We start from the raw sequence: 21,663 nt of genomic DNA, 5'->3' as shown, positions 1-21,663 counted from the left end.
TAATATTACACAATTTCATGTGAGAGTGGGTTGTCCACACAGTCATTAACAGAGCCTTTAAAAGTTGATCTTAAGCTTATATGAGGCTTCAGCAGTCTGAGTTAGTCATATCAAGTGGATATCTGCCAAATTTATGGTCTTTTTAGCATCAAATTCTCTCTTTGTGTTCAGACAGTGTTTCCCTGTTGAGCTGCAGTGGAAGTATAGAAACAAAAAGAGGAACTTAGGCAGTAAAAACACTGTATCATTGAGAGATATCTATTTGACACACTTGGACAGCTGTAGCTTCATATTAGCTTAAGATAAACTTTTAAATACATTTTTGCAGAGAAGGAGGACTGTGGATTTTGTCCTCCATCACTTACATTGTAAGTGTGTTATGAAGGGATCTTCTAATCAGTATGAACAAGAGGAATGATTACAGCAAGAAAAACATGTTTCAATGTTCATTTGGGCTCCTGACTGTTGTTTTAGGACAGACTTGAAAATTGTGAACCTGTCCTTTAAGGTCAATGTACAACTGAGGCAATGCCTTCCCTCCCTAGAGCCACACTACAAATGTGGCTCCGAGTTTGTTAAATTTAATGGACATCCCTGCAATCTCAAGACAAAAGGAGTAAAGGACTGTTGAATCAAACATTAAAAAATAACGCACGACACTTATAATCTTCATTTCTTTTTTTAAACTATATTTAATGTTATTTATTTTTTATTATTTTTTTGCACCCTGTGATAAGAAATATTAATACTACAGTTGCTTGTGAATTTGTGTACATTCTATGACTATGGTGAGCATTCTGCCCCCAAGTCAGAAAGTCCAAAAAAAAATCAGTCACAGCAGCTAGCTTACCAGTTCCAGAGACTGCCTGATACTCATGGTAAGTAAATTGAGATTAACTGCTTTATTTGCTTTTATCCATTGAATATTTTGCTAAAGACTTGATGTTGTCAGTGCTGTCCAATTTTCTACAAACCGAATAAGGTGAGTCTAGCTCAATTTAACAAACATTAGCATGGACTTGCTAGCCGCTCAGCAAGACTTCCTGCTACAAGAACAGTTAACCTTGCTAACATTATACCAACATCATTCATTTGCCAACAATCATAATTTAATTAAACTTTGTACACTTATAGGAGGCTATTATTCAACATATTGAACTTCTGTTGAGAAAAAAAAATCCTCTGTTAAATATAAAGTAGTTCATTAATGACAATGTTATCTGGTTCCTAGCTAGCATCGCTGAGAGGGAAATGCACAAAGTTCCACCAAGAGTCACTTAAAATGTTTACAATTATTATTTTAATGGCATTTACACTTCGTTCACAGTAAGTGCCCCCTTGAATTGTGTAAATACAACTGACACAAATACTTAGATGCAGACCGTGTTTTTGTTTTTGTCAGGCATGTTTGACACAGTCAGTCAGTAGTCCTTTAGACACTCTGACTGCAGGTCAGGTCACAGTGTAGGCTGTTTATCTACTAGTCTTTCAGTCAGCTGATGCCCAGACAGTAAGAGGAAAGAAAATGATGGACAGATGAAGGAAGTGCTCTTTTCTTAGGGATTAATTATTGATGGTTTTTCACCATAGAGAAAAACTTAAAGGAGCACATTAAGAAAATGGTTTATAAGACTTCATTCTACAGCTTATTAGCAAATGTTATATGAGATGTTGCATACTTGACGGACATTGAATATAAGAGGTAAAAAAAGCAAGTTGAATAGACACATCCTGAAATGAGTATCAACCACCATATTAACTCTGTATTGGTTGCATATAAGTATTCTGACAGGTCTATTTTCTCTGACAGGCAAGTTTTTGTGTGTCACCCGGAGTGTCCTGGTGCAACAGTAGGCCTAAATTGTGTACTGTGTAAATACAGCATGACCTTAAATCTAGCCTAAAATCTCTGTTGCAAGACATTCTTAAATCTGTCTGGTCTCTGTTTTGAATTAGGTAAGGATCTATTTAGCTGTATGAGAATGGGGAACCTGAAACTTTTCCTGTTTTGTATAGAGGCTTTCAGTGGCTTTCAGGCTGGTTTCACACAAATGACTCTACAAATGAATTATAGTTTCTGTCAGCAGTTTGCCACTAAGTATATATCTTTTGTTAGTTATTCTTCATGACTGAATCTTTATTCTTACATCATAGTTTGAAATCACATTGTTATTTCACCAAATATTACAGTGAGTGTTGACAATATTACAATATATCGTGTCAAATTTGCATTTTGTTTTTAGTTGTCCAGTGTATGTGTATGTGTGTGTGTGTGTGTGTGTGAGAGAGAGAGAGAGAGAGAAAGAGAGAGAGAGAGAGAAAGAGAGAGACAGACAGACAGACAGACAGAGACAGACACAGAGGGTTGTGTGCATGAAGGGTGGGGGGAGGTTACTGATTGTCAGTGAAGAGGAAATGAGACAGAAAGTTGTACAATGCAGTTTACTAAGCTCATATACAGCTAAATGCTGGTTAATAAGGACGCTGTTTACATATTAATTTGTAACTGCTGTATTCCAGTTAGCTATCCGTGACTTGGAAGTAACAGAAACTACTGGTATCTGTCTCTTCAGGTGTGTCAGCCTTCGTGACCATATCAGGAACCCGGAACCCGCGCACCTGTGAGCTGACGTCACGCGCTGGGCTAAGTACCTGCGTACAGCTGAAGTCACTCAGTTACTGAAACTACCTAGAAGAGACGCGACGAAGAAGCAACGACGAAAAGGAATATATCAATAATTATTCTCACTGAGTTTTTCTTTTAACTTTCATTGCGAGGATCTTCCAAAGAGGATTAAATCACAGATGGGGAGCGCTCGGTTCGCGGTTTTGGGCATTTTAATCGTCGTTTTTCAGGTGAGACTTCCTGCAGTGGCTTCCTTACTCTACAAACGGCTCCCATCTATCTCTGTCGTTCTGCTGTAACTTTAAAAGCCAGTAATTCATATTGTTGTCTTACTTATCTCTGACAGAACACTATGTGAGTGTTTGTAGGATTCTTCTGACAATTTCTGAAAATAATTTTGGTGTATCAGCTTTGAAGCAAGTGGCTTTGTATTTCAGTATAACTTTGATTAGTCACACAACTCGTCGCTGCTCTCTACTGTATTTAGCTGTTAATGGTGAAATTATATTGTAAATTAAAGCCTAGCCTAGCTAGGCTTTAATTCACAACACAGCTCTTAGTCATAGTTTTTCAGTTGTCTTCCTCCCCTCGAGATATCAGCGGATCTTCACGAGCCTCGCCCTTGTTCCGTTGATGACGTTGTCGCAGGTTAAATTCCTATTCTACATATTTCGATTTTTATCGACGTCGAACATTTCTGTTCACACCCGTGAATTTTACCTCGCAGGTATAATTATTTCAAGACGTTGGTTGTGAAGCTATTAATTATAGTGTTCACATAATCCCATTATTTTATGTTACTTTGAACATACTGTCAACGCGCTCATCTTAAAGTTTTAATCAGGCCCAGTTTTCAGAGTTACAATGACTGAAAGACCTGGGACGATTAGTGAATTAATGATGAACAGATAAATAATTGACTATAAATGAAAGTGAAAATAGAAGTTGCTCAACCAAATATGCCAATTATTTGCCAGTTCCCGTTTCTCACATTTGAAAATCTGCTGCTTTTCCCTGTTATACCATTATAAATGGAATATCTTTGACTTAAGTGTTGGTCAGACAAAACAAGACAAGCTCTCAGAACTTGTGATAGACATTTTTTCGTAATTTATTGAAGTTTCAAAGACTAATTGTTTATTGAAAAAATAATAGACCAATTAATCAGTAATGAAAATATTTGGCAGTTGCAACCTTGAATAGACCCAATGACCCCTATGACTCAGTTTATCTGCTTTGGTTGGGGATTAGTGTTGACTTGGAGCAGCAGGATAGAAGTTTTAATGTCAAATGAAATGCCATTAAATTAGACAGGAAAGGTTTTCTCTTAGCTTACTACACTTTTTCATGTTGCTGATCTTATGATTTATGAGAAGCCTTTTTTCTTTTCCTAGGCCTTGACTTTAGTGTCTGCTGAGGATCCAACATGTGTACCTGGATTCGAGTTGGATATGTTGACTTTCAAAGTGACCAGAAAGCACCTACGACAGGGCATGAGGCTGGGCAAAGGTAAGAATGCTGTTTTCTAGCTCATCGCCTAATGCACACGGACCTGAGGAAAACTGTGGTGTTCAATTTCAAAACTTAGTATCAAATATGGATATTGACTGTGGTGAATTGTGATGTTTTTTTGTCATATTATAAAGTATTAATCAATTACAATCTAAAAATTGTTTAGCTATGGAAGCATTTAGACCTAAGTAAAAGAAGTTTCACTGCCATAAATTCAACTGCTGAGCCTTTCATAAAGTGTTCCTCTGGCTCAGATGGCCTTCTACAGATTAGCTGTTCACATTGTTCACACACGTAGCCCAAACAACCTCAGGTCTCAGCTTGCACTCATACTGCACCTCATTTGATGCTCTTACCTGCAGGGCAAAACAATGTCCCCAAGCCTGTTTTGCAGGCCTTGCTTTTCAAAAGGTTGTAGAATAGTAGTCAAAGAAGGGGAGCACTTGATTTTAATTTTTGTGTTAGTTTATATGAACAGGTTATATCAGTCTGTTTTCACTGGATTGTCACCTTCATGAATAGTTTTTTTTTTTTTTTTAAAGCGTTTCTGTAGTTGCAACTGTCCTATTAGAGCAACCAACTTACCTCTTTGATGTGGCCTTTCTTTGTCTGATTGTCACCTCTTCAAACAGTGGCATACAATCTTTAAAGTGTCATGAACCGAGTTTCTAGTCTGAAATATCTGAAAATCTACTGAAATATCTTTAAGTAGAAGGATTGTCTTTTGTGACCAAAGGACACATGCTGTGGTCAAAGCAAGCTGAAATTTTAACATAACTCTTTGGAGGATGGAGAGTCCATAATGAACATGCTGACATCCAGATTGTGTAAACTAGTCTGAGATAACTAAACCAGCCGTTCATTTGTCTAGTGGGTGCTTGGTATTGGTCAGCTGCTTGGATCTGTGCTATGGCTGGTTTGCAGTCAACAAAGCCTGTCTGTTTAGTGGCTAATGCATAGCAATATCCTCCTGAACAAGTATGATGTCAGGTGTTTAAGTAAAGTGTTGCTCTTAGCAGGAGGGATACAGTATTATACTTACACGGGTTAAGTGGTATTTTTAGCAATGGTTGATTGTTTGTAGGACTGATTAACATAGAAAACCTTGTCAACCAAGAATTTGAATGGATTAGTCAGGTTATGCTCATAACAGTAATACATTTGTTTTGCTGATAAGCATTATTAACTTACAGTAAAAACACTGAATAAACCAGTTTCACTTCAAGAATCAGTGTTTCTCCAATGCTGTTCGGTGGACACAGGACGTCTGGGAGGGGCTGATAGCCAAGCTGCTGCTAACGTTTGCTCAGCTTGTTTCTCTAATAACTTGAGATCCAGATACCCGATGACTAAAATCCTTGGTCCAGTTCAAAGATGTTTTAAGACGAAAGTGTCAGGGGCCCAATGTAGAGATTATTAATGTGAATTATGAATGCCACAAATGAGCACCTTCCAATGATGATACATAATAGATCCACAAACGCTGACTCTCTGCTCTGTTGTGGAGAGCTGAGAAATGGCAAAGCTGGTAATAAAGAGCTCAAATTCTTACCTCTGGTCTTCCGTAACTTAATTCATTGTTACTTATCAGCCAACATAACTGGCACTGCTTATTTCAGAGAGTTTAATGACTGATTTGCGAACCCAGCTGAGACATTGTTTAGTAGGTCTCATCATTACTTTATTATCATTATTATTATTATTATTATTGTTGTTAGTATTATTATTAGTAGTAGTAGTAGTTTTTTTTGTTTGGTTGGTTTTTTTAAAAAAATAAATGAGATGATAACAGTATTCCTAATCAAGTAAGCCCAGACAAGTGATGTCTCTGAGGCTGATGCTAGACACTGGAACAGTATCTCAGATTGCAGTCCTAGACACAGAAGAATTTTAAAAACCATATACCTCAAAGGGAAACTGACTTTTCCACCAATAAATCCTTAATGGTAGAATTTTCCACCATAATTTGTCTATTTTGATAAAACAATGTTTTTGCTGTAGAAACTCATTCCTGTACTCCTCAAAATCAGTTATTGATGCTAGAGGTTTACCTGTGACTTTTCAATGATTGATAGAATACATTTCAGTGGTTAACTGAAGGCTGAGACATCAGTGCTTAGCATTGCAGAGAAGTGACTGTGCATGACTGTACTGCCCTCTCTTTGGCTGGCATAACTCAGGTACTTTTGGGAAAAACAAAAAATAAGAGACTGGTAAAGTGGGTGTTTATCACAGTCTGAACTGTCTTGTTTCTTGTTTACCAGAATTATAGCCCACCAGTCCTGTCCTGGGAGATCTTTCTTGATTATTACTTGATATGTTTGTCAGGGTGATTTTTATCAACAGTGCATCATCAGTCAGTCATTTCCTGGGTGTGCAGGTAGGTGAAGGGTCTGTACTTCACCCAGAGATGTCAAACCTGTTGTTCTGCTTCTGAAATCACAGCCTGAGCTCAACACTAAAGCCCATAATTAGGCATTCACCCCAGATGAAAAACAAAATATCTGCACAAATAATAAATAGCAACTTTACTGTGAGGATGTAGAATCTTGTGCACACGTGTATTAGATATTGTTTCATAATCATTAAGTAATTGTGACAATATGATATTGATTTTAGGTGATATTACCCAGCCCTACATATTAGTAATGTGGAGTCTAACTGAATGTAAACTAAATGGAATGGAATTTTTTACACCTTCATCAACACCTAAGAGGCACCATAATTAATCTGATTGATAAAATTAAGTGCTATACAGTTTGTCTTACTCATCATATTTTTTTGACCTACAGTTTCTTCCTGGTGCTGCAAGCTATAGTATAGTAATGCTATAGAATGTAACTGTTTAGAAAAAAAACAAAACATGTACAACACATGTACTTTTGTGTAAACTTGACAGCAAATTATAGTTTTGTGCAACAACAGGAATGCATGAGGACCACGATTAGCACACAGCTCTACAAAGCTTTACTTTCTAAGTCAACATATAAGCGTGAACAGAATCAGAAAGTGTGCTTGTAAAATTTCTATGGTGGGAAGGTACTGTCTTATATACCTAAGCCTCCAAAAGGCAGTCTTCATGTGTTTATAGTCTGTCATAGGAATCATTAAATCCATAAAACATGGCGTAAGTTTGTTCTGCACTGTTTTGACAAAAATCTGACTTCCAGCACACTGCTGCTACCATCTATAAGTGCTACCAGCCACATTTCATTATACTCTAGTTCAGCCATATAGAAAAGCAACCACTTATACCCCATGTAGGAGATGCAGATTTAATCTATATTACTGTTTAGCTGGAAGAGGCATGAGGAATGAGTATTCTGTCTGTTGTTATGTACTGAAGCAATTTTGTGTTCTCTCTGTATGGGCTTCATTCCTAATGGATAATCATTTCTTCTTTCCCAGTGGGCTTCACTGACTGCTCAGACCGCACAAGATTTCTTTTCAACAGTGATGACAGCCGTTTCATGGTACAGACAGACGGCATATTGACAGTGAGTAGTACTGAAATATAAATTGTCAACAACAATTATGCCCAATGTGTAGTAATAAAGCACAGCTTAGATGACTTAGACTTAGATGGATTATGTGTGGGTGATATCCATTATACTGAGTAGAACCAATGTAAAGTCCAACATGTTGCACCAGTAGCTCACACGCACATACACACACACACACACACACTAACACACGCACATACATGTGTAAGCTATGTTTTCTTTGCTTTACCTGAACCCACCTGAAATGTTGAGGGAATTAGCTGAACAGCAACATGTTGCTCTTTGCTGATTGATTTTTTTTTTTTTTTTTTTTTTTTTCCCCTCCAGGTGAAGAGAGAGGTTGTTCTTCATGACGGACACACAGAATTCTTCATCCACTCATGGGACTCACAAGGTCGCAAGATAACCGTTCCTGTCAGGGTATTGCACCACGGGCATCACCATGGGCATCACCATGGCAACCACCACCAAAATGTTGAGCTTCATCATGGAGACCACAAACACCACAACCATCAGCACCATCCTACTGAAGTAGACTCTGCAAATAACACAGAGGTAGGATTAAGGCACTATTGAGGGGACATGAAGGAAACTTCTAAATAAAACTCTTTCAACAAACAATACATTTACTGGGAAATAGGCTTTGCAGATCCCATATTAATCACATTGTATATCAAGGGCCTGGAAGATGGTAGTAATGACCTCATGAGAGGCAGTTTACAGTGAAAAGACCTGTTTTTAGTTTAACAAACACTGCCCCCTTGTGGCTATTTATGAATGAGCAACATGTATATTTTGCTTTAATATTTTTCATACTTTCTTTGTATGTTGTTAAAGCCATATTAGGTTAAAGCCATACTTTAAACTTAATCCACACAATTTTATAAATGTAGTTTTTCTTTCTGCATGTGTAATTAAAATTAGTAGTAGTCTATTTATTTTGGTGCCCATATCACAGGACAGATAATATGCAGGCTGCACTATCTGTAAAAGACTCTGTGTATACAAATTCCAGGAGATATGTTTTTCAGATATGAAGAATTCAGGAGTAAGATTGGAAAATACTTGACACATGTCTAGTTTGTAGTTTAAAGAAGAAATGCTTACAACATGACATTAGTTTTCAATCCGCCTCTGTGTTCAGTCCTTTCTGTAGTTTCAGGAAATGGTTACCCCTATACTAACTTTTTGAATGTAGGTATGTGGGACCCACCATATGAAATGTGGTAGGATTGCTTAAAATAGGTACAAATCTTACAGACTTCTCTCAGAAACACAGCCTGTATACACCAAGTTGTTGGTTAGTGTAAAAAAAACTACGGCTGCTGGATTATGGCAAAAATCATAATCACAATTATTTTGGTCAATATTGAGATCATGATTATATAACACGATTACTCACTGACTTTGGAAACATCATGCATTTCTTGAACTTTTAAAAAAAACGTATCTTTTTTAACAGTGGATTTCCTTGAACAATAACAGACTACAGACCAGGGTTGGATGCTAGCCTTTTTTTTGACAGCCAATATGTCCATTAATATTCCAGAATTCCAGCCATATAGAACAACTACCAGACATATGTTTAAATAGCCATATAATAGCCTATATTTAAACAGCAATAAAACACAAAAACGCAAACGCTATGATCCAACAAATGCATTTTAGTCAACAGAGTTAACTCTTCACAAACTTTTTGAACTGATCATAAAGGCTCCAACAATAAAATAAAACAAATAGGCTGTTCTTGTTGTTAATTAAATGTAGCCATGCGGGCAGCCCGCAGCTGCAGCTCCGCCACCACCTCCACCTGCTGCAGTCTCCCTGAGCCTGCCTCTCACTGGGGCCGGTGAAAAGTTAAACCTCCTACTGATCAATTACATGTTATTTAACCAAGGAGCTCCAGCCTGATCCATTTGTTTCACTGTTCCAGTGCTGGATGTAACATTACCTGAGAGGAAAAAAAGTTAACTGCTGTCGAGCCAAAGCGCCGGTCTGTTGCTGGAGTGTGCAGCTTTTCAATCTCTTAATCACAGCTAACCAAACACTCCCAGTGTCTTAACAGTGGAGGCAAAACCAAACTTTTGCATAATATAAGTTTATATTTAAGTTGTCCTGGCAACATCTTGTAGGTCACACAATATTAGACAATTTAATATGCCATTATTGAATTTATTTTTTGTGCTCCGACACACAATGCACTGAACACAAGACAAAACCAGAGCATCATTGCGAAACAGAATGTGATCAATTTATCTCAATTATCTTGTTTACATAATCTTTGGAAGCCAAAATCGTAATTGAAAATAAAATTCAATTAATCAAGCAGCCCTAAAACAAACATTTGCTTACTTATACATCCACCAGATACAGAAATGCATTAGCATCCCATATTCACTCATCTGTAAACAGCTGATGAGCTGGTGTTTGCCTAAGGCAGGGTGGGTGATTTTACATATTTAAATAGTTGGACAATGTTGCACTGTAACTGAGTACAAACGTGTGTGTTTTTCCAGAGTGCAGCCGATCCACAGGTGCCTGTTCTGCATTTTCCCAAGTCTGGTGAAGGACTGAGGAGGAAGAAGAGAGACTGGGTTATCCCTGACCTCAGTGTTCCTGAGAATGACAGAGGACCATACCCCCTAAAAGTATCTCAAGTAAGAGGAACTACAGGCCCTTGTGATTGAGAATTTGATACTGAACTTCATTTTGAATATTTGATTCTGCAAAGGATGTCTGACAGTTTCCACTGCCTTGACCTCTGATTTTAATTTTTTACAATCTTACTATTTACAGTATGTTCAAATAGAGCTTTCAGTTTTCTTGTGTCCGTCTCTCCCTACTCATCTCTAAGGAAGCCATGCTTCTTAATTAAAACCTGATACCTGGATATATCAAGGTATTTACCTTGTTTTCTTGGGACAGCAAGGCCAATTTCTCATTACAGTGGTTTAATTATGCTGTTATCAGTATAAATCAAAAGGTTGACCATAGCTGTTATGAGAAAACAATGTTGTTGTGTGGAGATCTTGAGATAATCAACTTGTGATAACAAGTCTGCTTCTCTACTTCACAAATTTAAATGCAGCATCTAATATAATTAAAACACTTCATTACCTCAACTGTAGTTTTTTTGTTTTTTCTTTACAATATTGTAACTATCATTGTGGGTAGTGAGAGTGGTATAACTCCTGTTATAACTCCTATAACCTGTTTTTTGTGTGTTTTTTTTTTTTTGTTTGTTTTTTGTTGTTTTTTTTTAAATCCTCCAGATCCGATCCAATGAAGATAAAATAAAGAAGATCTTTTACAGCATTACTGGTCCAGGAGCTGATCAGCCTCCTGTTGGCCTTTTCAACATGGACAGAAACACTGGTATTCTGTATGTCACACAACCACTGGACAGAGAGAAGCAGGCCAAGTACATTGTAAGCATACTCTCAGATGTTAGTTTTATATATACACCAATGTTTCCCCTATAATTGTACAGGCCTAGTGGGCCGCTAGGCCAACGAGAACCCCCACCAGGCCAAAAAATATTTTTTTCAATGCCAATAACAACGCTAAATATCCATTCATTCGGAAATCAATAGCATTTGGGAGCCACTGTGCAGTGCTGTTCGAAATGTGAGTTAACCTTTGTGTCATTTCCTGGGAAACTCCTGGTAGTGTAGCTTAGGAATAGGGCAATGTGTATTTTGCACATTTTGTGCACATATCGTGAGAGAGCGAGTGGCAGGAAAGTGAAGTTGAGTGCGAGCAGAGAAGAGGAAAAGGTTAACAGTAAGTTGTCAATCTGGCAGTAAATATACAGTACAGACTACAGTGTGTCAGTTAATAAATGCTGCAGCTTCTCAAGACTAAGAAAAGTCTTGTCTGTTATTTCCCCAACTGCTGGAAAATGAAGGGAGTTAGCTCCAAAGTTAGCAACAATGAGTTAGCGTAATCTGAAGACGCTAAACTGATAAATAGAGAACAGAGAAATGTGTGGCTGCGGAGTCTCCCGAGTTTTATTCTGCGCGCAGAAAGTGCAACTAAAACTACATCAACTGATGACCTTGTGGCACTAATAACAACTTTCACATTTTAGTCAATACATCTGGATTCCTTGGATCATTATGTAACTTTGTATATTATCCATGCCCATTTCTGCCACACAATTGCCCATTTCTGCTACAAGATTTCCTACCATGTTAATTCTTGTCCAAAACACAAATATTTTCAGGAAATTAAACACCTCTCTGATTTAAAAACAGATGGAGTTTTCATAGGCCGGTAGGATCGCATATGGCATACTTTTCCTCCACTGGACAATTATTGTCTGTTAATGACAACTAGATAGAAATCATTATAGATAATTAATACTTCATCTCTTTTGTCCTACAATTTTATGACTTAACAATATGTTGAACAAAGCAAATTTATTTGGAAATGATGTATTGATGTTTTTAGCAGTTATATACAGTATACAAAGTAAAGTTTGTACTTTGATGCTATGGCAGCTCTAGTGATAAGGAATGAAAGCAACTGCATTGCCTATTCTGGCATGTACTGTACTATAATACAAATGTGTTTGTGTTTCTGCAGTTTCAAGCACACGCTGTGGCAGAGGGTTCAGGAAATGCTGAGGAGCCCATGGACATTGTAGTGAATGTAATTGACCAGAATGACAACAAACCGACTTTTGAGAAAGACACCTTCTTAGGACAAGTTGCTGAGGCTTCACCGATAGGTATTGTCAGTGGATTTCATTTAAGCCTGAATAAAATGTCTGTTAGCTTTCAACAACAGTATGTTTCACTTTAACATGAGACAAGGCTTTTAGGATGATGATAAACCAATGTCTTTTGCAAATATAACTATTTCTTCTAACGAGTCGGCAGGGGTTGCTGGAGTGTAAACTTGCCCAAATCCAATACAGAGTAGGACAGATTATCAAACATTTGAATAGATGCACACATGTCCTCACGAAGCTGAAAGAAGTTTTAAAGTTGGAACAAAGTTTCTGGTATATAGGACTAGTTGGGTACCAAAGTTGAGTTAGAAGAACAGGGAAGAAGGAGGAGCAGAAGAGTAAAGTAAATTGAGGAATGTAAGTGGCCTCCACTGAAGCCCAAGCCCCTTCACCCCATTAATTGTGTAGATATCTTCCCTTCTTACTCACTAAATAGGGAAGTCTTCATAGAGGACTATGTGGTGCATCAGTTTGCCAAAATCAAAAACAACTTTGGACACTGCTGATCTGGCAGTTTGTTTTCTGTTTACACAATGCATGATGGTAATTAGCTCTTGGTTACTGATCATTGATTGTACACTACTTTTTGTTATTTGGGATAATGTGAGTCCTTTGTGTTGAGCCTAATAATTCTCATACAACATTCAGATAACACCACAAAATGGCAACATGACTTAACTGACTGACACTGTACTTCCCTCGCTCTAGGTTTTGAAGTGATTCAGGTCGTGGCTGTAGATGTGGACCAGCCAGAAAATGACAACTCGGATATCCGCTACCGTATTATGAGCCAGGACCCAGAGTTGCCCAGCAGACCCATGTTTGTCATCAACCCACTCACTGGGGCCATCAGAGTCAATGCCCCTGGGCTAGACAGAGAGGTATGTCTTATAAAAACAGATTTCAGTTTCACATCTAGCTGTTGAAATGGTCTGCGTTTCTAGCAACTGCTCCTGTTTGATTTGGTCCCATTAGGCCAGTGTAAATACTTTCATGCAAACTCTCATACAGACCGAAACAACTGCACCAAGAATGCCTGAAAAGGTTTTAAGTCAGCTTCCAAGCCGGTGGCGTTTTAAGGGTGTGAACGCAAAGTGGTCAGACATAGACACAATGTTTGATAGCAGACATGTGACATGAGTATGTATTCAAAAGCCAAACCATTAAAAGTCACACAGTTGTTCCGCCAATCTTGGAAACTGTCGAGGATACGTTTGTTCTTGGGCACAGAGGAGTTTTGAGCTAAATGCTAACATGCTCACAATCACAAAGATAACCCCCCCCACTTCCCACCCTCATGGAGTCTAGACACTGGTGGTTGTGGTGGTTGATGACTTCTGCTGAGACTGATAAGGCTGATGAGGTTGATGAAGTGATGCGCTGATGAATCTGCAAAGATTGGCCGGTGGTGGGGAGGTGGTGGGGCACATAAAACGGCACCATGAAAGCATTACGGTGGAACATATTTAAAAAGACAGCCGCAATATGATAGGCTGACAATGAAGGTGTGTCACTGTGCTTTTGGTAAGATGTGAACAGCTGACGTTTTAATTGAGGCCCAGGGAAATGACAGTAAGGAAATTATACGTGAGCATGTGTGAGGGATGGGAATGAGAGATGGTGTGAGAAATAATACTACAGACCTTAGTATGCAAAAGATAGTCTTCCTGACTGACCTTTTGCTAAGCTTCATTACAATTCATTCTGAAAGGGGGGCATAAATGTGTGTAGAAAATTTCATGGCTATCCATCCAATAGTTGTGGAGACATTTCAGTCTGTATCAAAGTAATGCCATCCATGGAGGCATGCCTCTAGTGTGTCTAAAAAAATTAGATGTACTGTTTCAAACAATTGAACAACAGAAAAGTACATCAGGCCTGGCATAGATTCATGGTCTTATGCTCATCTTGAAGCTTGCTAGAAATTTCAAGTAACTCAAAATACACACAAATCCTATGAAAACACATTTACTCAATTGTCATATTCAGCTTTAAAGTGATACGTTTCGTAATGTTTCCTGCTCCAGCTGAATCTGTTAAATGGCAGTAAAATGTTTTAATGTTTAAACTCTTATGTGTCTTTTCTAACAGAAATACCCAAAGTATACTCTGGTGGTACAGGCAGCTGACATGCGGGGAGAAGGGTTGAGTAACGAAGCCAAAGTAATCCTCACTGTCACAGATAGCAACGACAACGCTCCAGCCTTCACTCAGCCCTCCGTAAGTACAGAATACTTATGACTGGAAATTGCCTGTTTGCTAAACCCCTCCCACAAAGAGTAGTGTCCAGTCACAGCTTAAAAACCATAACCAGGCACAGCAGGTCTGTCAAGCTCTGGAGTTGTCAACATAGTGAAGTGAGTTATCTGCTCTAATACACATCTAGGTGCACCACGCAACATTTGAAAAGTTGCTTGGGACTGGCATTTCCACTAGGTGGGAGCCAATAACACTGGTATTATGTATTTAGACGTCAAATGCATATTTAAGACCCTTTTGCAGGGTTCACATTTTTGAATGAAAGGAATATAGCTAGCTAACTTCAGCTGATTAATATTGGTCAGAAATCACCTGCTGAAAATGAGAAGCTACTTTTGTTAAAATGACTATAAAATTGAACAGTAAGAAGTGTAAGAATAAAGAGCTTGACAGGCACAGTAACTAAGGGTGAGGAGTGGGACCAATGGTTAGTTCATACATTAACATACATGGTTAACCTTAAGGCAACAACAGATTTGGTGGAGATGGTAGCTCACCATCATTTTTTGGTAATGTAATGAGTTGCAAGCAATACAGACTGATCCTTTTTTCATTTTTCTTGATAGTAGAGTTGCATCTTGGTTTTAATCTAAATATATTTGCATTTTTAACAATACATTTCCCATATGATGACAAATGTCTATTTGATGTTTAGAGAGCAAGTTTTAACAATTTTTTTTTGGCTTACAGTGGGTAGTCCATATTTAACAAAGAATTCTATACAGGGAAGTAATGAACTAAGCTGCATGATGTGACAGACCATAAAGTTAAGGCCAAGGTTTAAAACAAATTCATTTACTTGTTAGTTAGCAACAACAGCCTTTTTTCTAATCCTTGTTTCCTCTGTTTCACTCCTACACTTTTCACATCCCTTGCATTCTCCCAGTATGAGGGATCAGTTGCAGAAAATAAAGTGGACGCTCTGGTCCTTACGATGTCAGTAACAGATGGTGATGAGCCACATTCTCCCGCCTGGAATGCCAAGTTCAAGATTGTTGATGGTGATCCTGGACAACTTTTCACTGTGAAAACAGGAACTAACAAACATGAAGGAATCCTCACTACTGCCAAGGTAGGAAGAAAACCAGACCTTCTCAAATAAGCCACAATATCAAAGTGTGTGATGTCTGTCAATATATACAGTGAGGTCCACTTTCCTATTCACTTGAATGGGACTAAATTCAGATGTTAGTTGTACAGCAAGAATGAGTTGTAAGACATTTCTGTGATGCATTGCGCTGCTGCACTTTTCTCTCCATCCAACCAGGGTCTTGACTTTGAGAAGAGCCGCCAGCACACTCTGTTGATTGCAGTGGAGAATGAGATTCCTTTTGCTATTCCACTGCCCACTGCCACCGCCACCGTGGTGGTGAATGTGGTGGACGTTAATGAAGCTCCAGTCTTTGATCCAGTGGAAAAGCTTGTGTCAAAACCAGAGGACCTTCCCATTAACAGTGAAGTGGTGCAGTACACTGCCTCTGATCCGGACACTGCACTCAAACAGACAGTCATGTAAGGTCAAACTCCTTACTTTGAACATATATTTAAACGCAAGATTTTCACTGCCAGAGAATATTGGAAAAAGACAGCATTAGCAAACACTGAAATTTCTGTCAGGTATAGTTTCTGTTCAGAGCTTTCCGATCTGTAGCTGTAGATATCCATTGCATTTCTTTGCTTTTATTTGAGAATTAATGCAGAGCATTAACCTGAGGTGAAAACAAAACAACATGGTTAGCTTCTGTAATCACTGTAACTCAATCATTCAGTAATTGCAGCATTAGTCCTAAATGCTCTTTTATTTTTCAGTTTTAAGAGTGGCTTCCTAGTAGATTTCTGGCAAGCTTGAGTATTTAGTCAAAGAAAACAATGAAATATGAAATGCCTCCAGCTTAAACAGCCCACATGTCCAAGCAAAACACAAAGCAGTATATTGTAGATATATTATTTAAATTATCTGGTCTATTGCTGCCCCATCGTGAAGCATGTTAATTGTAATCAACTTGCTTGCATAACATTTATATGTGTTTATTTGCTTCATGTCCAGGTATAAAGTAATTAGCGACCCAGCGGGCTGGTTGACTGTGAAGAAAGAGACGGGCCTGATTACAGTGAAGAGCAAGATGGACAGAGAGTCCCACTTTGTACTAGACAACAAATACACAGCACTCATTGGTGCATATGACAATGGTAGGTGGGAGACAAGACTGATGACTACTACATGCTTATCTGGTTTTAGGTAGGAAATAAAACAAACAAAAAATATTGTTATCATGGTGGTGGCTGGCTTGATGAGGCCAAAGGTTCTTTGGACACTGCTGTGTTCCTGCTTAACTTTTCAGCAGCAGTTCAGTAACAGGTATTATTTACAATATATAACATTATCACTCCAGAGACAAAGCTCACGTTTTACTGAGAGTTGGCTACAATGACGTGACTTTACAACGCAGCTCTGAGACAGAATAAGGTCAAATGATGTGTTTGTGTTGGTTGTGCATTTGTTACCCTCTGCGTTTGTCCACTATTTTCATGTAAGACAAAAGTAATGGGTAATGAGCCCATTTAAATTTCAGTATTTATAATTGTGTAACTTAATTTGAAAAAGTAATTAGTTACAGTACTAGTTACCGCCAAAAGTAGTGGAATGACAGTAACGTGTTTTTCCTAACACTGATAAACATAATCTGTAACTGAGATGACACACTTTGCTTTCAGTTTCAAGCCTCAAACCTGTTTTTGAAGAGATTTCTGCCCAAGTCCAATAATATCAGCTTGACATTCTTGGGTTCGAAAAATGTTTGAGAGCAAAAATGTTATCTAAATATGGACTTCATCTTACTAGGATGGTTTAAGCTTCCCCAAAATTTAATGAATTTTGCCCTCTGTGTGTGTCTGTCTGTCTGCGTGTCACCTCACTAGATGAAGTCCCAGCCACAGGAACTGGTACTCTGATCATCCAGCTGGAAGATGTTAATGACAACGCACCCACCATTGATGAACGTGAAATCACGGTGTGTGTCCTTTCCCAAATGCTCAACAGTTGTCATGTGTTTGAAAACTTTTAATGCAGATGAAACTGAAAAGGGGTTAATGTGATTTTAATATATACTGATATTCAGGATGTGATCAAATGGAAAATCAAAACATAATAAATTGCTGATTTAAGGGGTAAAATCAGCCAAAAATTTTGAATCTGACTTTGTGTTTTCTCAGGTGTGTAACAAGGAATCGGCTCCTCAACTGCTGTCGGTAACGGATAAAGACGGGCCAGGCTTTGCCGCTCCATACAGAGTCTCTTTACAGGGCACGACTAAGACCAACTGGACTGCTAGGATGAACGACACCAGTATGTACATTTTTAATACATGACTGAAAATAAAACCTCAGCAAAGTTGTTTTTACACATCCAGCCAAATAGCCAGTCCCAGGAGAAATGGCCAGGTCCTTCCTGATAGATGTTAATTTAAAAAAATTTTAAAAGTCAGTCAAGAGGGAAAAAAAAGAACCAATTAAAGGACCATCAACGATATGTAATCAAGAGAGAAAGTATGACTATCAAATGTTTTGGGGCAGAAAGTTTTTCCCAAATTGCCAGTTTGCTGTTCAGATAACCAGAAGGTGTAATGTTTATGACATGTTTTTGCTCTGAATTGAGTATATCAGGTTAGTGCTTTCTCTCAGCCTGTGTACCATACCCAGGAAGCTTCATAAATTAAATGATTAGTTTCAAGTACGAGGTCACAGATGCTTGTTTAGACAGAAGATTAGAAACCATTTATCTAGTTTATATAGGCCAAGGTGTTCTCTGAATTATTTGTGGAACAAGGCAGTGATAAAATGTATGGTTTTTGTGGAAATATTACTGGATTTAGGCAAAATGATAAACTAATCAAGGCAGGATTTGTAAAGTAAATTTTCCTCTTCTGTTGCAGAAACGGGCATCATCCTGAGTTTAGTTACTGACCTGGCCAGTGGAGTGTACACTGTGGTCCTGAGAGTTGCAGACAACCAGGGCATGGAGCAGGACAGCACCTTGAAGGCCACAGTGTGCGACTGCACTGGGGCAGACGTGCACTGCAGTGATATAAGGGAGGCAGGTGGCGCAAACCTGCCCGTTATCCTGGGAATACTGGGAGGCATCCTGTTGCTGCTCAGTGAGTCTGATATTTGATTAAAAATAGAAAGATGCTTATCATAATGTGAATGGAGATGGAAGGCCAAAGAAATGTCATGAAGCTTTGCATCACAACCATGGTGGGAACCGTGTAAGATATTTCACTCGTAGTCCAGTGGGACTCAATGAACAACCAATCATGGTAATGAAGGAAGATGCCATCCAGTGCAACAGTGTGACTCATTGATGTTAGTTTTGATTGATGTAATAGTTTCTGAAGAACAGCGGAGCCCCAGGAACAATGGAAGAAGCTATATCAGGCTTTGATAACACTTGTTACACAATACTTGTTATTAGATCAGTTCGTTGTTGGTTTGTGTCTTTGTTAACAATCCAATAATGACCATGGTAAACTCTTGCGCTGACAGGCTCGACTCAACAAATCACCACGGCTTTTCTTTCTCAGCTGTGTAGGAAATGGGTGGAATCAATAACATGGGTGTGTTTTTATTAAGCTTTGTGCTCTGTATGTACAGTGCTGGTGCTGCTGCTGCTGGTGTTTGCAAGACGGGGAAGAGCAGAGAAGAAGGAGCCTCTACTGCAGGATGACGATATCAGAGACAACATCTATTACTATGATGAAGAGGGAGGCGGAGAGGATGATCAGGTAAATACAGACAGAGGTTGACACTGACACAGACCAGAGTGTGAGTTTTGTTTTTAAAGCAGGTGCCACCTCTGTCAACACATTTGAGTCAGTGCAGCAGTGACTAGGGCTGGGGGATATTTTTTCAATATCACCCTCTATCACTGTGAAATTGTATCTTGACCATAAATTAATTTTAATACATTTATGATTATTTTTTTAATTGACAGAATGACCCCTGTCAGAATATTACAGTATATTATATTGCTGAATTATTATGATTGATTTGCATTTTAAGCAACATGTTGGCAGCATTTACTGTTAAAGCTAGTGGAGGTAGAGCTCATTTTAATGTCAGATTCTTCAAAGTAACTACAGCTGTTAAATAAACTTTGATGTAAAAAGGACAATATTTCCCTCTGAAATGTAGTGGAGCAGAGGTATAAAGTTACACACAATGGAAGTACTACAAGTACCTCAAAATTGTACTTGATTGAATGCACATAGTTACTTTCCAAGATTGACAGTGGAACACTGTTCATTGGACTGGATGTCAATTAGATCATCGTACAGTACCAGTCAAAAGTTTGGACACACCTTGCCATTCTCATTTGATCATTTTGCATACATATTTTCATTATTGTTATTATTATTATTATTATTATTATTATTATTACGATATTCATTTTTGCTACACTGGCTCCCCAAATAGTGATCTATATCATGGTCCTCTCAGGCTTATTCAAAATGTCTTTCCCCTGCTGTATTTCTGCACAGGGTTAAAGCTGTAATTCATACTAATCATTTATTGTGCCATGCAAAAGTCATCTCCAAAAACATGGATCATATTTATTGTAGAAATGCACAAACAGATGTCTGATTGTTTTTACCTGAGAGATGCAGTGTCTCCTGTGTGACCCCCTCCATGTGTTTTCCATCAGGACTTTGATCTGAGTGTTCTCCACCGTGGTCTGGACAACAGGCCCGAGGTGTTCAGGAACGACGTGGTGCCAAACTTCATGCCAACTGCTCAGTACCAGTACCGGCCCCGCCCAGCCAACCCGGATGAAATCGGCAACTTCATCGACGATGTGAGTGAAATTACTATTCAAGAGCTCATGTGAACACATTCAAATCTAACATGGTTAAAACTAATCACTGCTTTTGATAAATTAGTCTGTTTTTTGAGGGGGAAAAAACACCATCCCATGCTGCCACTTTCATTATTCCAAATTCTGTTCTAAAACTTTTTAGGATTCACGTAATTTTTTCACATTGTTTGATACTTGTTGCATCATCCTCTTTTTCCATCTTTCCTGAGTTGGTTATGTACTCTATAAAAAAAACAAATTCTTTAAAATAAAAACATGCTCTCTGCTCCTCTCTCAGAACCTGAAGGCAGCCGACAATGACCCGACAGCGCCCCCCTATGATTCCCTGCTGGTGTTTGACTATGAGGGAGGTGGTTCTGACGCAGGAAGCCTGTCATCTCTGAACTCGTCGAGCAGCGGAGACCAGGACTACGACTGCCTCAGTGAATGGGGACCCCGCTTCAAGAAACTGGCCGACATGTACGGAGGAGGAGAAGACGACATGCTGTAAATGTACCAAAGAACAAACAGAATGGATAGGCACATATGGCTGTGTAAACGTTATATTGATGTAAGCATGGACTGATAAATGAATGCATACTAGGGAAACTCCTCTCAGCCAGACATCAACAGGCCCACAAAGGTTTCTTTCCTGTGTGTGGATTGTGTTTTACCTGTCAGTGCATTCCTATTAGCAGTTAACAGCCACTGCTCAAAAGCCAAAGGATGAGTTTGTTTGTTTTTTTTTTATAGAAAACCCATTTTGAATGGTTTAGCTCTGTCTGTCTTTTAGATCCCTGTTTGACTTGTAGGCTGAAGACTAAAGGTTTTTGTTTTTCTGTCCATTGAGTTCTGGAGCCATGTCATCAGTCACAACGTTCATTTATGAATTTTCTACAGAGTTCAGATATTTTTGCCTGCGTTGTAGCTTACTGGGTAACACTGGACACACACGCAGACGCTTGCACTGGTAACGTTGTGTAATTTTGTCAATGTATGGTACTTTACATTTTTTCTGTTTTTCAAGTTTCTACTACTGCTTCAGTTAAATTTCATAGTTGTGTATTTCTGTTTGAGGAATAAAATGATCAAGGTGAAATGCAGGTAGCCAGCTAACTCCATATCACCCTCTGAGGGAGTGATCAATGAGTTATCAATAAAAGCTTTTTAAGATGTT

At 38.5% G+C, this 21,663-nt stretch overlaps 1 protein-coding gene across 2 annotated transcripts; it reads left to right on the top strand.

Moving 5' to 3' along the window:
* Positions 1-787: 787 nt before the first annotated feature.
* Positions 788-21,663, top strand: LOC122997075 (B-cadherin-like). Of its 2 annotated transcripts, XM_044373032.1 has the most exons (19): positions 788-878; positions 2,574-2,856; positions 4,021-4,135; positions 7,547-7,635; positions 7,969-8,196; positions 10,158-10,298; positions 10,914-11,069; positions 12,229-12,373; positions 13,085-13,257; positions 14,468-14,596; positions 15,522-15,707; positions 15,903-16,147; positions 16,683-16,825; positions 17,555-17,646; positions 17,849-17,981; positions 18,568-18,789; positions 19,286-19,416; positions 20,337-20,486; positions 20,785-21,663. In XM_044373032.1, the coding sequence occupies exons 2-19, from the start codon at positions 2,806-2,808 to the stop codon at positions 20,995-20,997; spliced, it is 2,742 nt and encodes a 913-aa protein (XP_044228967.1). In that variant the 5' UTR covers positions 788-878; positions 2,574-2,805; the 3' UTR covers positions 20,998-21,663. The 2 variants fall into 2 exon arrangements, with proteins under 2 accessions (XP_044228967.1, XP_044228968.1); XM_044373033.1 differs by lacking the exon at positions 788-878 and having other exon boundaries at positions 2,422-2,856.

Source organism: Thunnus albacares, chromosome 14 (genome assembly GCF_914725855.1).
Source record: "Thunnus albacares chromosome 14, fThuAlb1.1, whole genome shotgun sequence".
In the NCBI taxonomy this organism is placed as follows: domain Eukaryota; kingdom Metazoa; phylum Chordata; class Actinopteri; order Scombriformes; family Scombridae; genus Thunnus; species Thunnus albacares.
The sequence above is the reverse complement of the archived record's forward strand: the minus strand, read 5'-3'. Positions and strand labels throughout refer to the sequence as shown.